At 47.6% G+C, this 27,174-nt stretch overlaps 1 protein-coding gene across 4 annotated transcripts in view; it reads left to right on the top strand.

The window, feature by feature from the left end:
* Positions 1 to 26,246, top strand: part of PARD3B (par-3 family cell polarity regulator beta) — a 417,558-nt gene extending 391,312 nt beyond the window's left edge. Inside the window, exons 23-25 of one of the 4 annotated variants that reach the window (XR_009958854.1) lie at positions 6,759 to 6,918; positions 11,766 to 11,890; positions 12,015 to 12,585. Coding sequence is in view for 3 of the 4 variants with exons in the window: in XM_062579370.1 (XP_062435354.1) it covers positions 22,985 to 23,318 (334 nt within the window). In the remaining variant the exon portion in view is untranslated. Of the gene's footprint in view, positions 1 to 6,758; positions 6,919 to 11,765; positions 11,891 to 12,014; positions 12,586 to 17,613; positions 17,867 to 22,984 lie in introns of those variants that run through there. The other 3 variants (XM_062579372.1, XM_062579370.1, XM_062579373.1) reach the window with 3 other exon arrangements.
* The last annotated feature ends 928 nt before the right edge of the window (positions 26,247 to 27,174 follow it).

The raw sequence follows: 27,174 nt of genomic DNA, 5'->3' as shown, positions 1-27,174 counted from the left end.
CTTGTTCTGTAAGTTTTGCAGTTTCACGGTACCGCAGTAATTAAGCCCTGGCAGTCGCAAATGACTAGATGGCTACAGTGATGTCTGAATCCAAAGGAAGGAGATGCAGTCTTATTGCCAGCTGCTAATGGAAATGAGTGATTTCTTTGTTCACATGGCTGAGTGCCCAGACATAAAGAGGAATCCAGGTAAAAACCACCGTTTGCCGATCTATTTTCCATGGAGGAGCTGTGAACATTACTATAACGGGCAGCAGGAAATAAACCTCAAGAGAAAGCAATAGGTGTGTGTCCTGCAAGGTGGTGCTACGGGGATGGTAGCTCCTCAAAGCACCTTTATGCTCCCCAGCATTCTTGTATTTGTTCATGCTTTCATGTCTTTGGGTTTATTCCTCTCCTTATCCAGGTCCTGATCTCAGTCAAATCTCTAAGTCGTATCTTTTTTGGTTTGGACGTGGCATACAGTTGTGTATGACCTTAGCCATGTATGTCCTAATTAATAAAAGATACCTAAAGAGGCTTCAGGAGAGAGTTGTAGATCCTGGGAAACGGATTCTTATAGTAATACTGTGTTGAAATGGCCTCTCCTTGCAAGACTGGAGTGGCATGATGCAAAGAAAGAGAGAAAGCACCCCGACTTCAACTCGGGGTTTCCCTAGAGGAGGGGAAGGAACCGGTACCATGTCAGGAGAAACTGGTGTTACTTCTGCCCAGGGAAGCTGCTCTGCTTCCTCAGAAGGAAGGAGGAGCTGCTGGGAGCGTGCATGGGCCTGGACAGAGAGAGGAGGAAAGCTTTGTTTTCCCTTCCCACTGGGCAGGATGGAGCAAGGATCAGCTGCCTGATAGCTTTATAACCGTGCGGCACCCTGAGGCGCTGCCCCAGTCCCTGTGCAAAGGTGGCATCCTGCTCGAAGGGAAAGTCCTACTGTCAGCAGCATCCACCAGCATCTGCTGCTGGGCTGTAAAGTCTGAGCTTTAAAACATCTGTGGTGCTTTGCCCTCTGGTTTCATATTTTTGCCATCCTTCCCTGTAGCTGCTAATTTAAGCGTAGGTATTAGGGACCTGATTTCAGGTGATGTAAATCTCTGCTGAGTGTATTTGAGAAATTCAGCTGTGTCAAGTGTGCTTGCCTTTTCAGTAGACCCAGCAGCAAATCCAGTGCCCCAGTCTCTCTGAGCTCAGCAACGCCCTTTTTGCCTTTGATGGGTGGAGGGTCTGTTCCTGTGTAAGGTTACGCTTTTAATTAAAAGCTGAAAATAGGAGGCAGCAGTCTTTGGAGGAAGGCTTTGTATGTGACTGGCTTAATGAGTGGCCAGCTGAGTTATGTAGTTAAGTTTCTAGCTAAAATAATGCCAGTCTGTGGAGTTTCTTTAGCGATGTCTACAGAGGCCAACATTACCTTGTGAATGAGATGGTAAGTTACTGTGGCAGGAGAGTGGCAGCTCTTCACCCGGCACTGCATTGTGCTGCGCTGTCTGCAGAAAAGCAGCAAAATGGGAAAGACAGAGCGAAGGCTTTCTGAGAGAGATACAGCTCTTTGCACTCAAGAGTTGCATGTTGCCCTGGGGCTAAGGCTAAGTAGTGCTGAATAGTGTTATTAAGCAATGTTAAATCCTTCCACTTAGGAGGAGAATGGCTTGATTCTTGTACTCCCCAGGCTTCTCTTTTGGGAAAAGGAGCATGGCAAGGGTGTGGGAGCCGGGAAAATATTTGCATTATTCCTTTTTTTTTTTTTTTAATATTTTAAAACAAGCTTTCTCCTGATGAATCCAAAATACTTTCCCAATGAAATGAAGGAAGAGATAGGAAGCTCAAGCTGTTCTGTTCATTCATAGTTTTATTTTTGAGCTCGCTTTTAGGGAAGTCTGTCTTAACATAAGTGAGAGTCTTGCCAAAGACAGCATTGGCTGGAGAAGTGTCACGTCTTCCAGACGTACCCCTTGCTCTTGTGGTGGAAAAGCTGGCTGTGATCAGAAGCAGAGACTGCCAGACACCAAGGCAGGACACTGCTTGGCATTGTGAGTGTAGATCGGAAAGCTGAGCCACCTTCCTCGTAAGAAATGCTGATTCCAAAGGAAAGTTGGTATTCAAGATTTCCTCTGGAATCATCATACTATTGAAAAACAGGCATTTTGGTCAAGAAAAGGGGTGGTGCTGGAAAGGCACTTAAGAGCATTAGAAAATATCTCCTAGTATGGAAAGATGAGTTCAGGCTGTGAAGATGAGTTGAGCTGTATTTCAGTGTCTCGGAGGCGATCACTGAGCAAACTAGTATCTGATCCACAGGAATATCTGTGGTAAATGTAACGTGCACCTTAAAACTGGGAAGCTGGCAAATATATTAAGGACCTGGGCTTGCAGTGCGGTGGCAGCACGTAGCCTTACCACGCTCGAAGCTTCTGCTCAGATTGACCGTGCAACTCGCGCTTCTTAAGGGAGTAGCTGAAAGAAGCACGTGCTCAGTTTCCGGGTATGAAGCCGGAAAGGACCATTTTGATCACGTAGTCTGAGCCTTCCGAGAGCCTCTGCGTTTCTGCGTCAAAGTAAAGCTCAATTTTGATCCATAGCATTAATTTATAAATGCATTTACAAAAGCATCTAACCTAGATTTAAAATTTCAGGTAGTGGAGAGTTCATGACATTCTTCAGAGGTTAATTATTTCACTTAAATAGATGGTGCTTTTTTTTTTTTGGTCTGAGATTGTTCAATTTCAGTATCCATGTACTAAGGGCTTTTTCTGTTAGATTTTAAGAACTAAGCAGTCTGCAAAATCCCTCCCCCTCAGTCCTTCTGGGCAGTGATCATTTATGTCATCTTTAAACTTCCCTTTCAATAAACTAAATAGATTGAGCACTTAAGTCTTTCACAACTAAGCAGGAGAACACAACTGACTCAAGAGGCTGGGGTCCCCATGCCCTCAGTGTATGAGGTAGCCTCTACAGACGGAGTCAAAAACACTTCTAGCAGTTTGAATCGAAAGCCAAGTGTCCCTAACAGCTATGTCATGAAGAGATAAGGATCCTCAAAGAGAAGGAACAGATTACTTAGCAAGTTTCATTAACTTTTTCCTGCAGTTGAAGCTACTTGCCTTTATTTTACTAACAAAGTTTATACCAAAATGCAGGTTTTCTGCAATTTAACTGAATCCCAAAGACGTCATCAGAAAGTGGCTTGACAAAAATCACAAGAAAAAGTTAATTATATATTAAATAAGAGTCATCATTCAGCGTTCTCTAGCAGAATCTGAAATTAATATACTGGCATCACTTAAATATGTATATAGTATATTCCTGTGGTTAACAAAAAGAAATCACAATTCTTGTGCAGAGACTATAATTAGCTGCAAATCAACTTGTCAGAGCATTCCCGACCTGTGGGAATCGACTAACCAAAGAGCACAGATGAAAAAGCACAGTTAAAATCAATTATTTAAATCAAGAGTCCCTGCTTGTTGATTTAAATCACAATTAAATTTTTTACTTTTAAATCAAAGTGATTTAATGTAATCCATCCCACATTGCAAAAAAAAATCTCCTCCCCTTCTCGCCTGCTGTACTTCGTTCGCGTTGCTGCTTGACGTCGGACAGTGCGTCAGGCAGCATCGCTCCGCAGCGCGGCTCCGCTACGCCCGGCGGCCGGGTGGCCTGACGTGGGGGTCAGCTTGTCACGTCGACCGCCGTGCGCTGGGGAGGGTCGCGCGGCCGTGCGGTGCCTCTGCAGTGGGGACCGCAGGGGTGTTCTGCGCCGCCGTCCTGCTGCTGATCTCCCCAGTTACCTTCCTCAGCACGTCGCTCGGTCGGGCTGACGTACGGTATTGGGTTGGTAGCGCCCAGATTTGCCCTCCGAGGTGGTGGAATGCTGCAAAGAGCAGGGAGATTATGAAATTTTTTTCATATTTTGGAGTACAGTTAAAAGACCGTATCTCCCCCATTTCTCATGCTGTTTCATGGAGAAGCTGTCAAGGCTGTCCTGTTTTATCATCTTTCCACTGAAATGCTGAAATCTTTTACCCCATGTGCCTTTACTTCTGCCTGCTTCTTTCTGTGCTCCCCTTGTCGTACATGAAGTACGTGAAGTCACTGCCATGTGGCTGCTAACCCGATTCCCACTCTGTTACTGTTACTTCGTTTCTTTTTGCCTCTTAAGAGGAAAAAAAGTGCTTAGGAACTAATGAATATCTGTGCTTTTTAGAGATGAGTTTATAAATATGACTCTTGGTAAGTTAGCTTAAAAAATACACATTACTCTTGATTTAAAAAAAAGAGAGAGAGAGACTAAATTACTCCCTTGTATGCCAAAACTTTGCCAAGCATTGGCTTGAACAACCAGGAAAAGTTTACAAACCTGTGCTATTAAAACAGACATTTCGGAGAAGGCTGACTGTTTAAATACATTAAATTCTGCTAGCTTTTTTTCTGCCCAAAATATGAAGGAAAAGATTGAGAGAGTCAAGAAAGAGATTTGAAAAACAATTGTGAGTAAATATTTTACTTTACTTTTCAGTATAAATCATGTATTTTTAAAATATTCCCCCAGCAAGAGCAGCAAACTAAGATGACTAAGATAATCTGGAAACTTAAAAAATTAAATATGATTAGAACTAAGCAGGGAACAAAGATGAGCGACCTACTTAATTTCATCATCCTAGTCGCATAAAATATAAATAATATTCAAACAGTATATTCTATGGCATACTTGATTATTAACTTTCTCTTCAGTTTTAATAATCTAAAGTAATATCAGTAACTCAGGGATATTTTTTAAATATGATTTTTATCTTGACAGCTGTACTTTCACTGAAAATGCAGGAGAACCTTATCTGTCTGTATCTTCCAATGTGATGATCTCATTATAAATGAAATATGTGTATGGTTTTAGTTGGTTTTTAAATCCTGGCAGATGAATTTAGAATCAGTTTTAATGGAAATATTGGTCCTAGTCAAGGACCTCCAAGAAATGTTGCAATAAACCAGCCAAGATGAAATATAAGCAAAGAGAAAAATAGAGCTCAGTCTCGCACAGGCTTGGGAACCGAGCTGATGTGCTCATTAGAAGATTAGCTTCAATCCAATATCAAACAGTTAAGATTTGCTTAACTAACTGTACTTAGCCCTGAAAGGTAATAAAACCACTTGCTGTGAAACCTGCCTGGCATCTCTGAGCTGTCAGGAAAGCCGGTGGCTTTCGAGACGGGTGGAGCGTGAGCCCACTGTGGCCCCGGCAGTCTGCAGGAGCTCCACGCAGCCCGAGACTGTGAGCGCCCCGTGCGTCTTGTCCCGCCGCGTCCCGGTGTCACCCGCTCTGCTCGAGCCTGCCGCGGTACCGCCATCGCCTCTGCGTCATGCGTCGTGTCGGAGAGCTTTATCTGTGCGCGGCGTCAAAACACATTCGTCCAAAAACACAGCGCGCTCCCAGATAACCTGTGCGTGCCTGCACTAGCAAGAGCCCGGGCAGGGAAGCAGGGCAGGGGCAATGCGCTGGAGACATGCTTCAGGAAACGGTCGTGTGTCGGAGGTGACCTACGTTTCTGTAAGACTTGGCTGAAAGGAGGAAGTAAAATTGTAAACAGGATCACTTACAGAAGTCTCTCGAGTTGAATGCAAGAGGGAGGAGATTTGGTTGTTAAACATGCCTTCAGTTTTCTAACAAAACAGAGCGAGGTTTTGGCTGAAACCGAGTGGATGTTCCCTATCCAAGGCAAATTAGGTCTTAATACTGAAAAAGCATTCCTTAGAAAGTCAGAAAGGTCAAGGTTTGTGGCACGAAGTCACGGATTGCGACTGACAGACCCCTCTGTAATTTCCATGGGAATAACTAAAGAAAATTTAGCAAAGAAAATATCTGCAACAACTGGGATGTAGCTTAGAAAAAAAATACTAAAAGCCAGATGTCCCAGAAGAATACTTTGGAAGTGTAGGAGGAGGTAGACAGGGATGGATTTTGTCAATTTTTCTAACAAGTCACTCAGCTCCTCATAGTGAAGAGCCAGTTAATGCAATGTGGAATAGTTTAAAAGTCAATTAATATTTTGAAACTAAACAGCCAGCCTGTTTTGCAAGAAGATATTAGCTGGAGTAAATAGAAATACTTCAAAGTGTCACATTTACAAAAAACATGAATCTGGTGGGGATTTTAGTGTATAGCCAGGGATAAAGACCTCCCACTAGAACTAAGAGCACCAAATTCAGCTTAAAAATACAGGTGATTGAGGAAAATGTTGTCTTCAAACAAAAGTGAATGAATTAATATTATAAAATTTCATGAAGTTATGGAGGTACTGCCTCATAAACAGGAAAGAAAGCAATGTTAGCTATGCCTCCAATGAGTAAAAGAACAAAACAACTATTCAGGAACAAAATATTAATGAAAGAAGTAAGTGTCAGTAGAAAATGGTTAGGTTGAGTTGAAGGATCTGTGGAAAAAAGATAAGTGAATGCAAATTAAAAAGAAGAAGATCAAATTAAAAAACAAAAGCGTATGTCCCACAGAATGCATCAACAGAGTGATGCGCTGAGTGAAACCTGGGGAATAAGGTGTGTACCACAAAATGCAAATATATCCGCTGCACTGTTGAGGTGGATATTGAAATCACCCAGGGGACTAGCAGACGGGGGAGCTCAGCTGGCTGCTTTATAAGAAAAAGCATAGATATTTGGAGTAAAAATGTTGCTGCTTATATTGGGTTATAAATCAGGACCGATCAAAAAGTGTGGACCTTAAGCTGCTAAGGTAAGAAGACGCGTTTTTCTCTTTGTAGGGAAGTTCTTAAAATAAGAAGAGAGAGCTCCGCTGCAAGTCTGGGCATTGGCTTTCTCTTGATAAATAGGTCTGGAGGTGTGGTTGAAAGACTGCTGCCGGTGAACGTCCTTTAAAACCAGCCAGCAAAGGAGAAGTGTAGGAAGTCAACAGCATCAGGTGTGAGTACATAGTCTGTAAAACAGGTGATTTTTTTGAGGTTGTTGCATCAGTGCTTTTGAACGGTCCTCCTGCAGCTCTCCCACAGCGTTATGCACGAAGGTCTTACACGTGCTGTCACAGCTCCACTAGATTCCTGTAAACGAATCGCAACCTTGCTTTGGGGGCCGTCACTTGGAGGCAGGCTGCGGTTACTTCTCTGCAATGCTTTGTCTGCCTCCAGTCTTTGCAAAGCAAGTTCAGAAAAAAGACCGGGAAGACATTAAAAAGTACAAGGAAATTGCACTGTCATGATGGCAAGAGTCATCTTCTAATAGCAAGACGTTTGGAGTGAGTTGGTTATATGTATTATTGCATTATTGCATTTATGGAACAGAAAAGGAGATTTTGATGATGAAATAGCAAGGCGAACTGTATGTGGACAATCTTAATTGCATGCTGGAAGGTAATGACAGGTTGTGAAAGCTTAAGGACTCAAATGTAAGGACTCTGCAAATATCAGGGTTCTTTTGCAAACATGTAGGAGACACAGCCATGAGCGCTGAGAATGCCACCCACTAAGAAATGAGAATAAATAGGGATGGGAGCGATCCAATCCACAGAGAAACGCAAGGGCAGTGCTTTAAACAGAACTGCAGGTTTTGGTGGTTGTTATTCTGCGTGAAACACTGCCTTGTGAGGAGAGAGCTTTTATATAAATCGGTGATTAAAGGAAAGAGGTGTCAAATTTGGGATTGAGAGAATCACTGAAGAAGTTAATAGTAAAAACAGTTGCTAGAGCAGCTGTTTCAACACAGCGCTCATGCAATTGGCAGCCAAACTACTTCCATTTCATGATTGGGTAACATATTTAATTTCTCTGCACTGAAGTCTCTTAAACACTTATTAAGAGAAAATTCTAAATTGCATGGGTTTCTCCAGCTTTCTTTGCCCATGTATTCACCTAAGACTTGTATGTTGCTCCTCAACCAGGACCCTTTCTAAGGTCATGCTTTGGCTAGGGTGATCCAAATTAAGCTAGCATGAGCCAATTCCAGAAACACTGCAGTCTGTAGAGATGCTCCTCTTGATTTCCACAAGCGGTAGTTCAGACTGAAATGCAATCACTGGTAGAGTATATTCCTCTATTTCTTTGCTGTCAGTTTTGTAGCAATTGAATTAAGCTCTGGTGTCATTTATTGTACCTGATTAGTGTGCCTGTTTTGCCCCATGAATTCTGCCCACCAGCCTAAGCAATCCAAATCTGTCCATGTTTTGGAGATTTTAAGACATTTTAAGGAATACAGCTTTGCATGATACCTATTCTCTCCACCTCTATCCCATCATATCACAGATACAAGTGAAGTAAAATAAGGACTTAAAAATCAATATAATTCAGGGTCTTTTAATAATTAGTAACATTCAGATCAGTAACAGTTATAAACCAATAACTTTGTTGAGAGTCAACATGGAGTTAAAACTCCCGTTGCATCTTGTTATAGAGAAAATTGAATCTCTGCTTTCTTACAAAATGTTACTTCATCTCAAGCCTTGGAAAATATTGTATTGTTCTAGCATTTAATAGTTATGTAAATTAGTGCTAATTCTGTCACAGCACCTGTACAGAACTTTCTGCAAGAACAGTTCTTTGAAATACGGCATAAACAAAACACAAGATGCACGACGATACCACTCTTTTATTGCTGCGTATGTGGGAGAATCTACATAAGCTACCGAGCGCCCTTCCTCCGGGTAGCAAGCAATGCCAGCAGCGTGCCAGCAAAACGTTGTAGGCACGTGCCTGGTGTTACGTAGTACACAGGCCTAGCCTGACTTTCAGCAAGCCTTATTCTGGGAATATGTTGAATACTGTAATACACCTATTAAAAACTTTAACACACCTTTAAAATAGTGGTAAGTGTTTTTGCTGTACTCTAAATCTTTGTCTGCCAAATGTAATTTAATCCGGCTGTACAGTTATTGACATAATTTGTACTTACTACTGACTTCTATGTGTTACAAGTGCGGCCTTAGTGTCTTGCTCTGTTCAGCATGAGCAGATGGGATCCTACAGCCGTTTGAATAAATACTAGTTTTAAAGAGAGAATCTGCTCTGATGAACCCTTTAGTAGGGAAAAAATGGGGGAAGATAGAGGGATCCTACGGAATCCCTCTGCTTCAGGACTCTCTCTCAACAGGAGTCATTTAAACGTTAGAGTGAGTGATAGAGGTGAGGAGCCATGTAAACTGGAAGCTGTTCCTCAAGTCACCGTCCGCTGCGCACGCAGTAATTGATATCTCATGCGCTCGTAACAGCTGAAAAAACAGAGCAGAACAGGCAAACACGTCCTCTGTATAACAGACACGGGAAGCGAGAGGAGGAGAGCGTTAACTTTAATCGAAAGTGAATTATCTCCCATTTTTGTTCCACTCCAGATGTAATTCAGCAAGGAGAATTGGAGCTGAGTGTTAGATGGTCTGAGGCTGCAGCCTGGAAGCTGGCAGCTGGTTTCAGCAGGAGAGGAGAGACAAGGCAGGAAGCGTGTGAACGAAACCCAGCCCTGGTTATCAAGCAAAACCCTGAGCCAACGGGGGTTCTTGGATATTGAGTAGCTGGAGCTTTTCTTCATTTAGAGAAGGAAAAATAGCCATTGTTTTCCAGGTGAAAGGAAGTACTTGGAGAGCAGTCTGTAGATCATGACAAAATCTGGCAAGCAAAACCCATCTCAGCAGGATTTCACAGTTGAAAATCCATGTGAATGGCTTTTTGCTTGGATCTAGGTGTTAGCGTACTGTGTTATACATGCCCATGTATCACTAGGTTTGAGTCCCTTGTTTAGCATTTTTATTATGAGTTTTGACTCAATCTGAGGTGCTGCTTTTTGAAGAACAAGAATACTTTTTTACTGAAAACAGAGAAGCCTTCAGTATAGAAAGAATGTATTTCAGAAGCATTTTATGGTCCCAGTTTTTTCCTTTGTTTTGTTTTTTCAAAGAGGTAATGCTGATATCCTCTTGAGCCAAAATCAACCACCTAAGACTGTAGGTGGGACAAGAGGAATAGGAGAAAGGTCTGACACGGGGTGTACTAATCCTGTTTTCTCTAAAGGTCCCCAAACAGCAAACACACTTTACAGCTCTACATTCAGTAATTAAGATTTACAAAATCAGCTAAAATCTTTAAGGATACTGATGCCCACACTCAGAAAGCCTGATTTCCCTGTGCATACTATTTCTTACTGGCTGACTTGACTGCTGCTACTCTTCTAATTAGCTTTTTAGAGGTCTCCAATGGCATCTGGTTTTCTCACTGACTAGGGACTAGGCTGAATTTAGGCTGCCTGAATCTACCCGTGCTGGTTTTGCAAATTTTCTTTAAGGATCACTTTACCACTTAGTGTGGTGCAGCCCCCTCGGGAACGGCCCGGGGAAGCTGTTCCCAGGTACAAGCCGCGCCGCCGTCCCGACGGCACCACCGTTCGTGGCAGAAAGCGCGGGACGGCAGAGCAGGTCTGGTTGAAATGAAAAGGAATTTTTCAAAAAGGAGAAATCAATTAGTCAGCTGAAATTGGGTTGGGGTTTACAACATGCAGTTTTAGGCCCAGATCCATCAGAGCACTTAAGCACCTGCTTTACCTTGAGTATGTTTTGCTTTTCAGTAGCAATCGTGTGCCTAGCTATTGGAAGCTTCCAGGAAGCCTGGACTTAAGTGTATGTTTTATATAATATTATATAATATTGTATAATAATTATACAATAATATTGTATATAATACCTCCTTAATGTTGCTTTAATGCAATGCATTTTGTTAAATATCCTGTAAATAGTATCCAAAAAGGTTATTTAATGAATAATGCAACTTTTTCTTTGAAGAGACTTGTTACTGATCTTAACTTGGAATCTCTTTAGTATTATTGAGGGGAATAACAACCTTAATGTCATTTTAGTTTGATTCCTTTGTGTGAAGGGCTGACAGCTCTCCCTTCCCTCTCGTCACTGAACATCTAAAGAAAGCTCTGTTACAGAGAGATTACTGCAGTGGTCCTTCGTCTTACAGAGATTTCATCAGAAACATTCCGTTTTTAACGGACAATGAAAAACGCTCAGCTGTCCATTATTACACTTCTTTGTACACAGTCTAAAAATATAAATGGAAATTATAATTACATCTGTAATGCTGAGTCCCAGCTGAAATCACTTTCATCCCAGTGTGGAAAAAAATCAATACAGAACCCTTAACCCTGGTCTTTTCCTCCTTAGACGTTTCATTTTCAGTTGCACTAGTTTATACCGCAAGTTTTAAAAGTTTTTCAAGGGACTTTAGTACCTAGAGACCGTTTTGCGTCCGCTGCCTTGTGGTTTTCCAACTTAGAAAACTGGAAGGTTCTTCTTTAATCTTCATTGTATTTGGTAGCTGCTTGATATGCTATGAAATACCCCACTTTACTTTTTGATCATTAAAAAGAGGGACCTTTGAAATGTTGCAAAGTTCTTTTTAAGAAAATCTCATTTTGTGCGAAATAGCATTTCACGTATTTTTATGAAAGAGGAGCCCAAGTCAACACTGAAGATTCAACACTGAGTTTTGGAAAAGACTATTCAAAGCTCCCCATTCTCCTATAGTGTGCTTTTTTTCCTATGGGCTTCAAACAGTCAAAATAAGTAACAAATTCTTACTCTGTTTTGCTATCGCTGTCTGAGTACAAACATGCCATCAACTGTTTCGTGCTTCTGAAACCTGCACCTCTCACTGCAAATCTGGACTTAGACCTATAATTGTTTTGTTTAGGATTGGGTTTTGGGGAGGGGAGAGGGAGTTGCTTCTGTCCTGTGGGGCCTATGCAAACTATTAATTGTCTGCTAATTGCAGCTTCTTCCGAAGCATCTGGTTCTGGTAACACTCAGACATGACAGTGCGATTTAGGACGCGCTCGGCTCCATTGCCCCAGTTGCCGTGTTGCTAGGAGTCATAGATGTAACGTCCATCTAGCAGAGGTATGCTATTCATCAAGTAGAAAATCTTGTTTCGCAGTAATTGCATATATGTACCACTGTCTAGATCACAAGCCCTTATAAAGTAAAAATAATCCAGTTGCATTTTGGTCTTTCTTTTCTCTAGATACCTCAAAGACAGAATCGGAGAGAAACGTTTCCGTGTGGAGCGTGGCATTTCAGCAACCCACGGCTAGCGCTTTGGCTATTTATTTGCTGTCTAAGGCTTTCAGACCTTAACTTCCTGCCTTGATTCCAGGATACAGATGTCTCATTCCCTCCCTACCCCCCTTCAGATACTGTTTTCCTATACAAGAGCTTAATCCAAAGCTCCCTGAAATGTTTCCGTTGACATCCAGAGGCTGTGGCTGAGGCCCGGATGCAACCGGGGCAGCAGGTCCTGCTCAGCACCGAGTTACTCCCTCTTCGGTCTGGTGCCTAGGCATGGCACAGATCTCTTTCCGGTCCCATTTTCCTCAGCAAAGTGTCTTGGTGGGGTTTTTTTTTATGAACGTGCCACTTCAAATGTATCACACCGTACAGTCTGAAAATACCGAGAATGATACTGTAGTAGATGACCTTTATTGTTCATTAGTGAATCGGCAGCCAGGGATACTGGGGCTTTAAATGAGCTCTGTAAATCGGTTGTCATTGTCAATGGAGATTGCCTTGATTTGAACACACTAGAGCAAAGATAATTGTTTGATTGGTTCATTATGTGAAAGATTTGTTTCAAGTTAGAACATATCTTTTTATTTTTAGGTTTTTTTTTCCAGCCAAATAGAGACACGCTGTCTTTAGGGCTGTCTGGAATATCTGCCAGGTTCATAACAGGTTCGGAGAGGGGAGTGCTAGTGCTTCTCTTTTTCTAGCTAATGGCATAAAGTGGCTTTCCTGGCTGGAGCAGGACTAGGTGCCCGGGGCTGCCACTGCGACTGTGCTCTTTGTGAGTTAAGGTGAAGCTGCTGACAGCATCACGCCTTGCACATACGAGTCTTCAGCAAGAGCCAGTCTTTGCCGCATGACCTATGCAGGTACTCAAAGGAAATTAAAGCCCGCGCCTGCTGGCCCATCTCTTATCTCAGCGCTGGCTTCCCCGCCTTGCAGGTGCTGTGCTGTCACCTCCGGGTGGTGATTGTCCGTTCCCAGCTATTAGCATCAGTTTTGCCATTGCTCAGGGATGCGGTATTCTGGGGTGTTTTTCAAGCATTTTTTCTGGCCTCTGCTGTGTGTTCCCCTGGCCAGCTTCAGCATTTTGGTGTCTTCTGTCCTAGGTACATGACTAAGCTGGTATAGCTGTTGTTGCCACAGGCTGTGGTTGCTGTCTCTGGAAGGTTGCTGTGCTCCAAGAACTTTGCTGTTGCAAATTTTATCTTGTCATCTGGTGTGCAGTATGGCGTGCAGATGGCGCAGAGGAAATTGTTTAGAAGCTGCATATCTCATCCATTACAAGTGTTGGAGGGATGCACGTAGGCCGGTGGGCATTGGTTACTGCACCCGGTCCCAAAGAGCAAAGGACGCTGCAGTTCCCAGGGACCATGCTGGTAAGTCGTGCTGGATGCCCGATGCTCCATGCAGGACGTGTGGAAGAGGTCACGTGGGGCTGAAAGCGCGTCGTGTCGTCTTGGACTCTGCTGGCGCTGCCAGGGCCAGTGCTGCTGGGGAGGAGAGAGCAAAGAAGGGAACGGGAGGAAGGCCAGGAGAGGAGGAGGAGGCAGCAGCCTGGGTTGTGGGGCGGGAGAGCGTGTGGAAGAGCGATGGGAAGGGGAAGGGAGCAGCGGCGGCCAGTGAAAGGAGGGAAGTATCTCTACAGGCCGTGGAAGTCAGCGCCACGTGCAGGACCGCGAACGCCCCGCGCGAGGGGCGGGCGAGGCTGCCTCTCGCCAGGCCCGGGCGCCGCCGCCGGAGCGGCAAGGCCTCTGCGAATACAGGAACCGATTCGGCGGTAACTTTCAGCACGCTGCTTCACCGCCTGAGAGCAGTTAATTGCAGGCAGCGTTATAAATGCTGGCGGGTAACTCCGGCAAAGGTGGAGCGCAGGCGCTCGGTGCCCCCGGCCACAGCTTAACCTCTCGCTAGCCCCGGCCCCGCGGAGGCCAGCGGAGCCGGGAGAGCCCCCCGGGCGCGTGGGGCGAGCGTGGTCCCCGCGGCGGGCGGCGCGTGTCCCGCCGGCGGGCGCCGCGCCGCGCCGGGCTCGGCGTAACAGTAGAAGCTGTGGAGGAAGAAGCCAGCATAAACACAGCTGGAGGGGGCCAGCGCGGCCGGCGGGATGTCGCAGCCGCCGGCAGCCAGCGCTACTGCTCGCCGGCGCCGCGGCGCGCGGGACGGCTCCTTCCCTGCCGGCCCCGGGGGATTCGGGGCTTTGACCCCTGTGCGTTAAAGCTCCATCGGGGACGCAGAGCGCCCGCGAGGTTTGCGACGTAACGCGAGCCGCAAACGAACCGATTTGCCTATCGAAATCCGGAGGGGCCTCTGGAGAGGCGGCTGTGGAGCGGCACCTTCGGCTGTTTATCACGGCCTGAACCTTGAAATCTCAATTATTAAAGGTGCTGTTTAATGGCTGGCTGGAAAAGGGGTGGTTTCCAGCGTGTTAATGGAGTGCGGCAAGCCAGGAAATCCGTAATCCAATGCCTTTATAGAAATGAATGGCTCTAACAAAAGAAAATACACGGGTTGGGGGGAAGGATGTATTTACAGGCTGTTTGTGCTGTTTAGGAGCAAATCAATACATCAGCAGCAGGGGGATAATAGGGATGGAAATAATGCCTGAAGAAGCCAACAGGCACTTCTTTTTAAGGTCCCCCTCAGTCCCTACAAGTAGCTGTCATCATCCTTTGGATGTTGAGCTTTGCTTTTGCCATAAAGGGGGATAATGGACAGGCACGTGCCAGTGCGTTTAACAGAACGGCTGGACCCAGGGAGGACAAAATGGAGGGAAAAATAGCCAGCTACAGTCGGCTTCGAAAATCGTTTCCCTTTTTATTGAAGCATGATTTTACTACCCGGCTCGTGCAGTCGGAGGCAGAATTGACAGCCACGCTTCATCATGGCAATGGGAGAAAGTGCTGCAAGGAATGCTTTAATTTAAATGAGAGATGCTCTTTAAAAATAAATAAATAAATAAATAAAAGCTTGGTAATAACATTAATATCCAGTTCTTACAGGTTTTTACTAGCCCACTAAAGATCAGAAAGCATGTTAAGATCCCAGCAGCTGAATAGTAAAGACCTGAGCACAGGTTGTTATTACTTAGGCAGATTTTGTTAATGACTTCTGTTATTTGTTGAAAATCATTTTAACAGCACAGCTGAATAATCGCTGTGCTCTAAATTCATTTCATGTGAAAAATGAGAAAAGAATTTGGTTTTACGCATCTTTGAAAGTGCTTTAGCAAGCGGCTCGGACGGCGGCGGCATGGCGAGCGGCCGGGTGCACGGTGGCGCCTGGCTCGCTCCCGCGAGCCCGCCTGCCGTGGCGCGCGCGGGCTCTTCTGCCGGCGACGCTCCACCGAGGCAATGGGATTTCTTCCAAGTCCAACAGAAATCTCCTGCCCCATCGTGGGCTGCAGAGCAAGCGAGCGCAGGGAGCTGCGAGTGCCGGGCAGTCCGTGCCGGCCGAGCGGGGCTTCCCGAGCAGCGGGCCGGGCTGCTCGGCGCTGGCGGGAGGCTCCCGAGGCCGAGAGGTTAGGGACTCGCGCGGCGTGACCTTGTGCTGAATAGCTGAACACGGGCAGCGACGCGTGTCGTAATGCGTCGCTGCCTAAAGTACCGAGCTGCTTAAGATCCCTTTAAGCTTGCAGAGCTCACAGAATAGCCGTGTCGTGTTCAATAGGCACCACTTTGTTTTATGCCTCCTGGTAGAAGGGAAGCACCATGCCCGAGAGCACGGGAACAAACCAAGCGGGGACCCGAGCAGGAGGGATTACGGGCCTCCTCGGTTTGAGGGCGCGCTGGGCGTCTGCCGAGCACCGGCTAGCACGCTTGGGGTTTTGTTGCTGTTGATTTGCGTTTGTTAATCCTGATTATCACAGTTCCTTATATTTGTAGGTTGGATTTAGGAAAGGAAAGAAATGGGAACTTTGCCTGCAGGCTGGGATTATCAGAAGCTAGCCTGAGTTCTGCAGTGGAAAATAAACTAACGCAGCAGCAAGTGTTTTAGGGCTTTGTCGGTGATGGGGAAGGGTTTTTAATCAAACACCGCTCTAAATTCTGATGCTAACCCATCTGTGACTCGGTTCGCTCCAGCAGGGACTCGGAGCAGTCGATTCACTTGTGTGCAAAATAAACCATTCGCGTTATCGCAAGAAATCTTACATAAAGGTAGAGTTGAAAATCTGTCAGGTGAGTGTTTCCCTATCTCACTTGTTCTTGCAGTGTACTCCTCTGTGTGGCGAGCTGCTGTCTCGCTAAACTTTATGCTTGATCCCAGATGTAAGGCAATTGAGACACCCAAATATTTCCCGTTCCTAATTGCCCAGGGAGCTAATGGGACTTGTCTTCTACAAGTGAAAAAAAAAAAAGGACTTAAACTTCAACTGGACTTGCATAAATACCTCTTGCATTCCAGGGTTGTGCTGCTTTTGCCATGTTTGTTTCTAAATGTTCAAAGCTATGATATGTAGAGAGATAAAAGCTGTGCAGATAAGCTTGTATGTTCACAGCAGTCGGCCGCTGTTAAACTTTGTAAAACCACATGCGAGAGGAGAAAATCAGGCCTGCACTGTGTCTGAAATGTATTCTTGCTTGAATTTCAAACAAGCTTGTATGGGTCTCTCCAAATCCAAAACAAATACAAATCCTTTGAAAAGGAGAGAGAGATTTTTCCATTCTTTTTTTCCCCAGTAACATAGGTCGTGAAATGATCATTATTTTTATGGGTCTGCAAAGCCTATAGAAGTCAAAGCTATGTAATATACATTGCAGAGTGTTCTGCTAATCCCGTCCAACCGCAGCCGTGCCTGGCCCAGGGATGAGGGGCTGGTAACTGGAAACCTGACACTGAAGGAATTCCAAACACAGTCCTCAAACTAAAAACAGCTCTCTCCGCATGGCATGTGCTACATGAGAGCCAGGGATTGTATTCGTTTACGTTATCTGATTTTTTAGCCTTGCATTGTTGATAAAAGAACAGGAGAAGAAAGCACCTCCACCAGCTCAGCCCATAAATAATGCGTGTGGTGTGTTTGAGGTTAGGATGACATTGCTAGACATCTGCCTTCTACCGAGAGGTACGAGCCTCTCTCGCAGGCAGCAGCCACAGAGCACTTCCTTGTGCTGCAGATTCTTCCCAGCACTAGGATACCAAATTTGATTTCCTGTGGCTTTTTAAATGCAAAACCCATCATCAGCTATGGGAAGTATTGGTCTGAAACAGCACAGAATATTTGTTATAGCAGTATCTAGCCTATTAAGGTATAGAGACAGGCTTTAATGAAGCTCAGAGTCATATAGTGATTTTTTTAAAAACCTGCAGTGATTTTTTTTAGTTATATGCACATGGAATATTAAGCAACAAAAGTTCTTAGTGCCACTGACTACAAACAGCACTGCAGTGTTTTTCATACTGTATCTGGAGAGAGAGGGACTACATGGCCTCTTCAGTCAGTTGTTTCTAGTGTATGCTGGGAGGAGCTTCAAAAAGAGAAACTGATGTATTTGATACTGTAAGATTGCTTGTTTGCATAATTTAATTCTTACATCTGCTTCTCCTTTTTTTTTTAAGAGTAGACCCTCCTGGCTGAGAGCAAACAGCATGCAATCGTGAGGCACACAGTGGAGAGCTTTAGTGAGAATTTGGACACAGATAGGACCGTGTTGCTTTCTCCAGTACTTTAATCACAGCCTGAGCTGCCTGATGCCATCACCTGGAGTCTCTGTGTGTCTTACTTAGACATGAAAGAAGCTGCAGCCAAACGCGGACTTTCCATTTGCCGCTTAGTTTGTGGCTGTCTTTGAAGTTTATTTCACGAAGTACTCCCCGACAAAGCAAGAAGGCAGTTGTTTGTGTGAGATTATATCCCTTGCAGAATATTCCCGCCGCAGCTAGAAGGAGATAGTGATGTCAGAAGGGAGCATTCCCACCCTTGCTTTTTTACCAGGTACTAAGAGGATGACCTCTGTGGTTCTCCCGATAGAACAGAGGCAGGAAAAAGTCTTTTGTCATGATGAAATCCAAACCCCCAACATGACAGGACACAGCACGAACAGCCAGACCGTCGTTTTGCTTTCTTTTGCTTTCAGATAACCCAAGCATGTGTCTTCATGGCTGATGTTAAAGGTGACCTGCAAATGGGGGTTAACCATGAACACAGTAAACGTGAAATGAATTTTTTTTCTACTTGTTTTTTTTTAAACGTCGAGTATTTAGGCCAGTCTACCCTGTGAGGTTTTCAGCAACGGAGAAATTACTGAAATGTGGGCTTTTTTAAAAAATGGACCCCTTGAAAGGAAAAAGTATTTTTAGTTAGTTTTTTTGAAACCTACAGATACCCGTTTGACTTCAATGACTAAATAACGTTTTGAGCCTTTGTCAAGTATTCTGAATCCTTTGGTTCAGTTTTAAATAATCCCAGAAGCTCCCAAAAATTCTGCAGCAAATCAGAGAGTGTTAGACTTCGTATCAGTTGCGCTTAGAAGATGAATAAAGCAAAGTTAGAAAAACAGCAAAATACTTTGAGCTTTGCTTGTCAGAGAGAAAATAATGACACATGTACTGTTAATTGAAGATTAATCGCAAGTCACTTGCTTTCTCTGGACAAGGCTACTGTGTGCTCCTAAAGCCTAAAATGGGGCACAGTTCTTACCTGGTTGATCACTTAGAAGGTAAGCCAGTACAGGGGCTGACCAGCACAGCCAGATGTGTTTGCAGTTCCCTCATGCGCCCTGTGATTTCTCTGTGGGGGAAGCTGAGATTTCTCTTTCTCACAGCAAAATGGAACATCCTGGTCAGTGGCACCTTGCCCATGATGTTTTCGAGGAGCAGGTTTTCACATATGTGAAAGCCACCAGTTTGACTCCTTTCGTGAAGGTGATGCTTCTACCTGCCCTCCTTCCACTGCTTCCTGCATGGGCAGCCTCTGCCTTTAGCTGGACCCACATCATTGATCTCACGTCTTCCACTGGGAGCCAGGAGAGCTGAACTATCAGCAAAAACACTTTTCGAGCCCTGAGATCAGTTCCTTACCAGGATACTGTGTCAGCTTCCCTACTACTGCCTGCCATTAATTTCACTGGACCCCCAGGTCAAACAACTGGCCAAAATCTGGAAAACAGCTGACGGTCAGAGCAGCTTCTACTCAGCATGTCCTCTCAGAGGGCACGCTCCTGGCCTAGTCCTTTTGAGTGGCTGGACCTGCTTGACCCAATTTGTGGATTTTCGATCACTCCCTTGGGTCACTGATTTTCCACTTGAGGTTATTGGTTTGACCCCCAAACTGTGGGTCACTTAGGAGGTGTGATACAGCCCTGTGAACTCTGAACTCATCAGAAGCCAACAAAAACAGAAGGGGAGAGGAGAAGAATTTCATTAGGGCCTCCTCAGAGGTGGCAGTCTCTGCCGAGAGAGAAGGCGAGGCTTGCTTTGCTTTCAGAAACACACAGAGCATCTACAAGGGGCTGCCAAGTAGAAAGTGTTTGGTTTGAGTTGTTACGGTGATTTTTTTAAGGATAAACAATAGCATATACGTATACATCCTGAACTATCAAGTGAAAGGGGTGTCGCATAGAGGAGCCCTGCTCTTTCTGTCTGGAGTTGCCACTCCAGAATTGCCCCGGCGTCCCAGACGTACTCTTTGTCGTGACAGCATTTCTACAGCCAGAGCTTGGCATCTGTAGATGTTTATTCTGTCTTAAAAAGCTTGACTTTTTGGTGGCTAATCTGAAAGAACATTTAGGGTGGGAAGGGCCCAGCTGCTCTCTCTTTTATTTTGAGACTTGTCAGATGGAGGTTCGTGTCAGAGACTCCCCAGGCTGGTTCCTCGCACTGCATGCAGCTCTCCACGAGCAGGCTTCACCGGGCGTTGCTGGTAGATGGGGAAGAATGAATCATCAGGAAATAACTCAGTTTCAACGTGCAGTACTGGTCATAAATGGAGAAAAAAAGCTCGGTCATTCCTCGCGGGTGTATTTGCACACCCAACCCTAGTTGGAGTCACTAGGGAAGTGAGTGGGGTAGTGTGGCGTCCCGTGGTAGAGCCATGAGGATGTCCTTCGTGGCACTTCCCCCTGCCTGGTCATGCTGCCCAGGGCTGCCTTTTGGGCAGAGTTACAAACATTTCCCCAGCCTTTGCTCCTGTGCAAGGCTTCCTGCAATCATTGGTTAGGCTAGTGCTCATACTGATGCCAAAGATGTCACACACCTTCTGTCTTCCTGGGGCTTTCCTAAAGGATCCATGTGAGATGGGTTCAAGCCTTCTCACCCTGCATGACCTCTCCTCCCAGCTGCTTCGTCTCGAGGAAGACGCGGCAGAGAGCAATACCGCCCACAAGTATTTCACCCTCAGAAAAGGGAAAAAACAGGCCTGAGAGGGAACAGCTAGGACATTTCTAACTTTCTTAAGAAAGATTTTGCCTTTCCCACATGTTCCTCTCTGCAGTTTGCCTGTGCAACCAGAGATGGTATCATGGTAAGTGAACCAGTGATGGATTTAATTTTCTAACAGCAACAAAAACCTGATGGCACCGACTTGGTCTGCTTGGGTATGTGCCTAGGGGCTGCATCACGCTCGTGCTTGGATTGCTCTGGCACCTCTTCCCCCCGCAGTTGTAGATCAAAGCTGCCTGGATGTGCCTGCCCTCTGTACAGCCCCGGCTTCAGCGGCAGCGTCATCACGCTTTCTCCCAGGCCTTTTCTCCTGGGCTGTCTTGCAAACAGCCCTTGGGGCATTGGGCAGCCCGGTTGGGTGGGAAGCGCACCCCTCGCCCTTTCCTGCAGCATCTGGGCCTGTCCTGTGAGCTGGGGAGGGGGCTGTGCGCTGAAGGTTCGGCTGATGAGGTCCCACTCTCAGCAGTCATTTTGTACCAATTTGTTTTGAATTTGTTATTTTAGAATAATTCAATTTTGCAGTGAGAGCTCTGTCCAAAAGCTGCCTAGCTGCTCATAACTTAAGTGAATTCTGGATCAGGTTCCAAGCACTTAGTAACAGGTCAGCCCCTTTTCAGTGTGCTCCACAAGAATTTGGTTAATTATAGCTGCCAATAAAAACTTCTTTTAAAATCTAATAAACAGGATCTTGAGCATTATCCTTATATTAAAAGGTAACTGATGTAGCTTTGACATTTGTTCCTGTTGTTTTGCTACTTAACACAGAGCAGTTCTTTGCATTGCAGAAGCCTTTTACGATTAGAAGTTTGCGTTTCTGTGTGTGGAGGAATTAAAAGCTGAGTGCAATGGGGCTGACTAGCGAGCAAGTCTTGTCTTCGTTCCTAGTGTGGAAACACGTGGAGCAACTTGTTTGCCAGCTGTGGAAATCAGGCTTTGTTGCAAGGCGTAGGTGTGCAAGCAGAGATAGCAGTTGTCTCAGGCAGGCAGTCAAGAGTCCTTTTAGTATCTCAGAGGGTGGCTTCAGGCCCTTTAGCACTTTGTCTGGACTGTCTCACAAGGAGAGAGGGCGGGAGGAGAGAAAGAAAGAAAGAAAGAAAGAAAGGAAAAAAAAAAAAAAAAAAAAAAAAAAAAGCCAGGAGTGCCTGTCTTCCATAATGTTCTGTTTTTAAAGCAAAAAGTCTCTGGGGAGCATAGGGTCCTAAAAGTCCAAGGCCTGGAATTCTTCCTTTTGCTCTTTCCATTTTAAACAGGAAACATTTGCACTAAGTTATTCCAGGGGGAGAATTGTAGGTTCATTTCAAGGCAGATAATGTTTGTTCATTGCCTATGTCCATGATTTACCCCATGGGCTTAAACGAGTGCAGCAGAAAACCACATGTTTTGTTTTACTTTGCGCAAAACAAGTTCCAGTGGAGTCTGGGAGCTCAGATTAAGCAATGGGAAGCACGCTTATAAAAGCACTGTGTGAACAAGAGAGATGCACTGACAAATTGTGAACACCTGATCTGCCTTCCAAGAGCGATGAGCTTTTTAACAAATCTATGCAAACTATATTTAAACAGATGATGAGTTTAGTCCCAAACCCACAGAGCAGGTGTAATTGATTTATACTTTCAGCCCCCCGTTTTGGGTCAAAGCCCTGCTATCTTCCTTCAGTTCCCACTCGGAAAGAAGCTTCCTGTGAAGTCAAGAGGAGGTTTTGCCCAAAGTGCAAAGACATTTGCAATCAGACTGGCAAAAACTCCTAATTGAGTTGAACTTTTGTGGATGCTCTGGTGACATGACTGCGAGAACAATTATTTTTGCCATTTCAAAGTATCACAAGTAAAGCTGTACTAGGAAGAAATATCAATGCTTCGTTAGTGCAAATCATGGAATTAAGATGCGGCAAGGTACAGGGCAGACTCCCTGGCACCTCCTCGGGGATGGCGTGCTCACATGTTGCCTTTCGCGTGAACTGATGCGAGTGAGCTACAGAGCTGGTGCAACATCAGGCCTTCCAGAGCACAGGAGTTTGTGTGAACCCCTCCTTGGCTGCTCGCCCGTTAAACTCAGGTATCGCGGCCTGACATCCCTGGTGTTTCTTCCAGGAGTTCCAGTTTTTCCAAGTACGGTGTTTGGAAAGTTTTACAGTCTGACATGTTAGGGAAAAAAATAGTGGGAAATGGCTTGGAAAGCGTGAATATTTGTGCATGTAAAGCTTATGGGATTTGCAGCCTTGCAGACTGGCTCATCTGTTTATGCTCAGGCCAGATAAGGCTCGGTCAGGCGCGCGCTCTTCGAAGGCGCATCGTTTCCGTTGCGGCGAGCGGCTCGCGGGAGGCGCCGGTGCCGCCCGTCGTCCGAGGGCTCCGACGGGCGCTGGAGCCTCCCGCCCGCAGACCCGCGTGGCCTGCAGGCTCGTCACGCTTCACAAGTTCTTGTGACTGCGCTGGACCTGCCGTGCTTGAGGTGGTGTTTCCTTTCCCAAAGTAAACGTAGCTCCCGAGTACAGTAGCGCGTCACTGGCCTCTCAGGCTGCCTTTTTACGTGCTTTATTGCGTTTCTCCCCACCAGGCGCGGACCCGCAGAGCCGCTGGAATACTTAACAGGGCCACGAGTGATCTACAAAGAGAGGGATCTGCCCTACTACCAAGGAGGACAGCCTGGGGGCCACCCGTCGAAGGGGAGCTACGGCCGCGCAGCAGAGCCGAGGTACCCCCAGTACTACCCAGCGAACCCCCATAAAGGACCCCTCCGGCAGGACGTGCCACCTTCCCCTCCCCAGCCCCACCGAGCCCCGGCTTACAGCGAAACGGGCCGAGCGGGACACCGCGGGACCAGTCCGGACCGGTACCAGTACAGGCAGCAGGATCCCCGGCAGAAGAACGGCGTGACCGCGGCCGTATAGCCGCCGGGCGGATCGCGAGCGCGGCCCGGCCGGGGCCCCGCCGGACGTCGCCCCCGCGGGGCTGTTGCCCAGCGGAGCCGCCCGCGAGACTGGCGCTGCCCGCGGGTCCCCCTCGCTGAGCGGGGCGCGGGGCGGCGCGCCGTGAGCCGCGGGTACGCGAGGTGCCGGACGGCTGAGTACTTTCAATGCTTTTTAAAAATAGAAAGTGGCTGCTAGAAATTCAGCGCAACACTTGCTACAGCTCAGGGCTATTTGCCGCCTGCAGGCAGCACGGCGCGGCGCGGCCCTCCTGCGCGAGGGCCGAGGTGTCACCAGCGCGTCCTTCCGGCACGGGCGGGCCAGCAGCTCTGCGTTTCAAGGATGCTGCGGCCGCGAGGTCTGCGGTCCGGCCTCTCGTCTTCCTCTTTCCCTTTGGCGGTCGCGGCAGTTGTCCGGTGGCCCTCGACGCTGAGCTGCTGCCGGTCGGCGTCGCTGCCTCCCGCGGGAGCTTCCGAGGAGGCCGGCGCGCGAGTCGGGGCAGGGACCCCCCGGCAGCCCCCGAGAAGGGGCCAGTGCCATGTGCCAACCCCCAGCCGGCGGCGGAGGGGGCTTTGACAGGCAGCGGCGAGGGGAAAGGTGAGGAAAGCGCCCCGGGGAGAGGAGCAGGAGGCCCTGCAGCCTGGGGACACGGGGCCGCCGGCGCTCAGGGACCTCCCGCCGCGCGGTGCCCCAGGGAGGCCACATGGCCTCGCCGCCTGGAGAGGTATTTTGGAGAAGTTTCTAAGTGTCCTTAACTTCGGCCTTTCAGGAGCGCCGCTGAGCAGCTGGGGCTCCTCTCCTGGTCGGGGAGAGCCGGGGACCAGCGCAGGGATTTGTTGGCGGTGCTTTCGACACCTTCGGTATGCAGCAGGTCGCAAATCCCATCGGTCGCTTCCCAGGCACCAGGTATCCCACACGGGGAAGGTCAGTCCTGGCGGGAGCGTGCCCTCCCACCAGCTCTCCCCAGGGAGAGGCTCCGGGGAAGCGAGCGGTGCGTAGGGCCCTGGGCAGGACTGCATCCAGCGCGGAGCAGGAGGCGGCGAGGGGAGGGAGAGGGACGCAGCCGACTGAGACGCCAGGCCGCTGCGATGGCGCCCCGCTCCGCTGCTCTCTGCCCTCCGCCCTAGCAGAGCGGGAGGGAACGGCCTCTGGAGGGAGGGGGCGGGCGCGGAGCGGAGCGGGGCGTCCGGGGACCCTCCGGCAGGACGGCGCGGCCCCCCCGCGGCGCTGCCTGTCCCCTACGTGCCGCGCGCAGCCGTGTGCTCCTCCGGAAGAGCTTTAGCTGCTGTTGGATACTCGGCCAGGACTTGGCAGCCGCAGGGCAGCCGACGGTGTCGTGAAGGCCCGCTGAAAGTGAAGCGAAAACAAATTAAAATACTTTCCTTTCCCTGCTTGAAATACAACCCCTGATACATTTGATCCAGCTGTAAAGAATCTTACGTGTTTGCGACAGTGGCTTTATCAAGCCAGGCCACAATTAAGAACAGCTCTGACTATAAGCTACTGCCTTTATAAATCGCTCTCGACTAACCCTTCAAACGGCATCGCAGCACCGTCGGCAAAGCTTATTTACAGTGTTTCACGAGGCAGGGCCAAGCAAGAGCTGGCTGGAAATAGCTCCTGCGTTGTTCGTAGCCTTTGAAGGACCCGCGCGGTTGCCCCCCCGCAGCCCGCGTCCCCCGGGCAGCACCCGCGGAGCAAGGCAGCCCCTCCCGAGCCGTTGATCCTACCCCGCAGGTTATCAGGTGATGCTTCTGCCTTCGGATCGGTAGAGTTTCCTCCTTCCTCCAGAAAAAAGAAAAAAAAAAAAAAAAAAAAAAGTGATGCGGGTGAAATACATGGATACGTCCCTCGGGCGAGGAGCTGAGAAGGAAGAGCCGCCTGCCCTAGCTGGGCGACCAAGAGCGGGAGGTGTTGCAGAGCATCTCGTTAATCTCTGGTGCCATATTGTTCTGGGAGAAAATTGCCATTTGCCGGTTTAATATCTGGTAGAGGTTTGGTATTTTCAAAAGTATAATGTGTAACTACAGTATAGTCAGCTTCTCTGCAGTGCAAAATGTATGATTTTAGCACCATATTGTGGAAAAATATGTACCGTGCACAATTCACGAGGTGCTACAACTGATGGTTGAAAATACACACTTGCAAAATCCAAAAGAGCCGTTAAGTAACAAGTTGTTCTTTTCCCCATATGTCCATATGCTTGGGAAAATAGTGCGTCTGAAACGCTCCCGACACGTGACTGCCTGGCGCTCGCTCGCGCTGGCCGCCCTGGCAGTGCGGGCAGGGGCGGCCGGAGCGGCGCGCGGCCCTGGCGCCTGGCCAGCCCCGCCGAGCGGCCGAAGCGCTAAGAGCTGCAAAAATTAAAAAAAATAAATAAGGGAAGGAGCCCGCGGCTCTTCCCGAGTGACCGCCCGCTAGCGAGCCGGGGCCGGAGGCGGTGCCGGCTGAGGAGAGGCTGGAGGAGCCGAGCGTTGAAGAAGAGGCTCCTGCCTTGGAAAAGCACGTGCGGAGCCCTGACTTCGGCGTCGCTCCAGCCTCCCAGGCCAGGAGCGGCCTCGCCTGCCGCCGAGTTGTTGTTATTACTATTTTGGCAGACGGGTTTGCGCTGCCGGCACCTCCTCCGCGGGGCCGCGCTGCTCCCCGCGGGGTGCTGGCGCTCCGGGGCGAAGCTGGCGCGCGGCTCGGCGGCAGCGCGCGGGCTGCTCGGGGCCGGCGGACGTGGCGCCAGCCTGGCTGCTAAACCACGCGCGACTGTTCGGGGGAGAAACTCAGCACACGCTTCTAAAGGGGTTTTTTTTTCTAGTACCACATCAAAGATTTTGATCTTTTGTTACATATGGCTATATAAATTTTACCTGTTTTATTTTGCATTAAAATAAAGGCTTTAAGGCTGTATGCGATTATGTATTTTGTATTGTTGAGCCTTTCTCCTCATTGCACTCGCGAAGTCCTCCTGGAACAAGGCCTTGATGCATGAAAAAGCCGGTTTAGCTCCTTACAAAAAGCCTCAGCCGGCTTCAAGGGCCAAAAAGGTGATTGTGGCCTTTAAAGTGGAGCTGATTTGGGGGAGATTCCTCAAATACCCTGGGCAGACTAACTCGAGCCGGCAGGTTGGCGAAGACCGCAGCGCGGAGGAAGCAGCCTGCCTCGCTCTTCCAGGGGAGTATCTGCATCTGAAAGAGAACGAGTCTGCGGCGGAGCGGGTCCAGTGGAGCAAAATTGCAAAACAAGACGGTCAGGGAGGGTTCCGCGTAAGCGGTGCCCTTTGCCTCCGGCAGGTAATGAATAAAGACGGTTCGAAGAAGCAGTGAACGTTCAGAGTTTTGTATTTGAAAATGTGTTTTGTGAGGAAAACAATGTGGAGCAGAAGCAGGACTGAAAGGTTTGCCGAGATAATGCCAGGAGCCGGCTGATGTTAGCGGCGTTGTCGTCTAAGTTTCAAGGTGTAGGTTTTTAATTTTCTCTTATGAATCACAGAAGCAGCCGTGAAAGCTGTCATTAAAATTCATGCAAGAAAAGTAAACTTGGATTAGCAGCTACCGCATTCTTCTCCCGGTTCTTGGTGGCGGCCGGGAGGGGCGGCCTGCTTCTCCGGCAGACCCCACCTGCGCCGCGCGGCGGAGTCGCTGGGCTCGCTTCAACTGCAGTTTTCATACATCACATCCCGCCATCCAGCGTACAAAAAAATAAAAAAGCATTGCTCGTCTGCGTTGCAGCTGAGCGTTTCATGCTACGGTTTCAAGAGGCTTCACCTGCCGTGATTTTTCTAGGAACGAGAAAAGGCAGTCCAGGGCAGCGAGGAAAACAAGCGTTTCTGTCTGCCCGCCCGGCCCAG

This window comes from Rhea pennata, chromosome 6 (assembly GCF_028389875.1).
Source record: "Rhea pennata isolate bPtePen1 chromosome 6, bPtePen1.pri, whole genome shotgun sequence".
Classification (NCBI taxonomy): domain Eukaryota; kingdom Metazoa; phylum Chordata; class Aves; order Rheiformes; family Rheidae; genus Rhea; species Rhea pennata.
The sequence above is the reverse complement of the archived record's forward strand: the minus strand, read 5'-3'. Positions and strand labels throughout refer to the sequence as shown.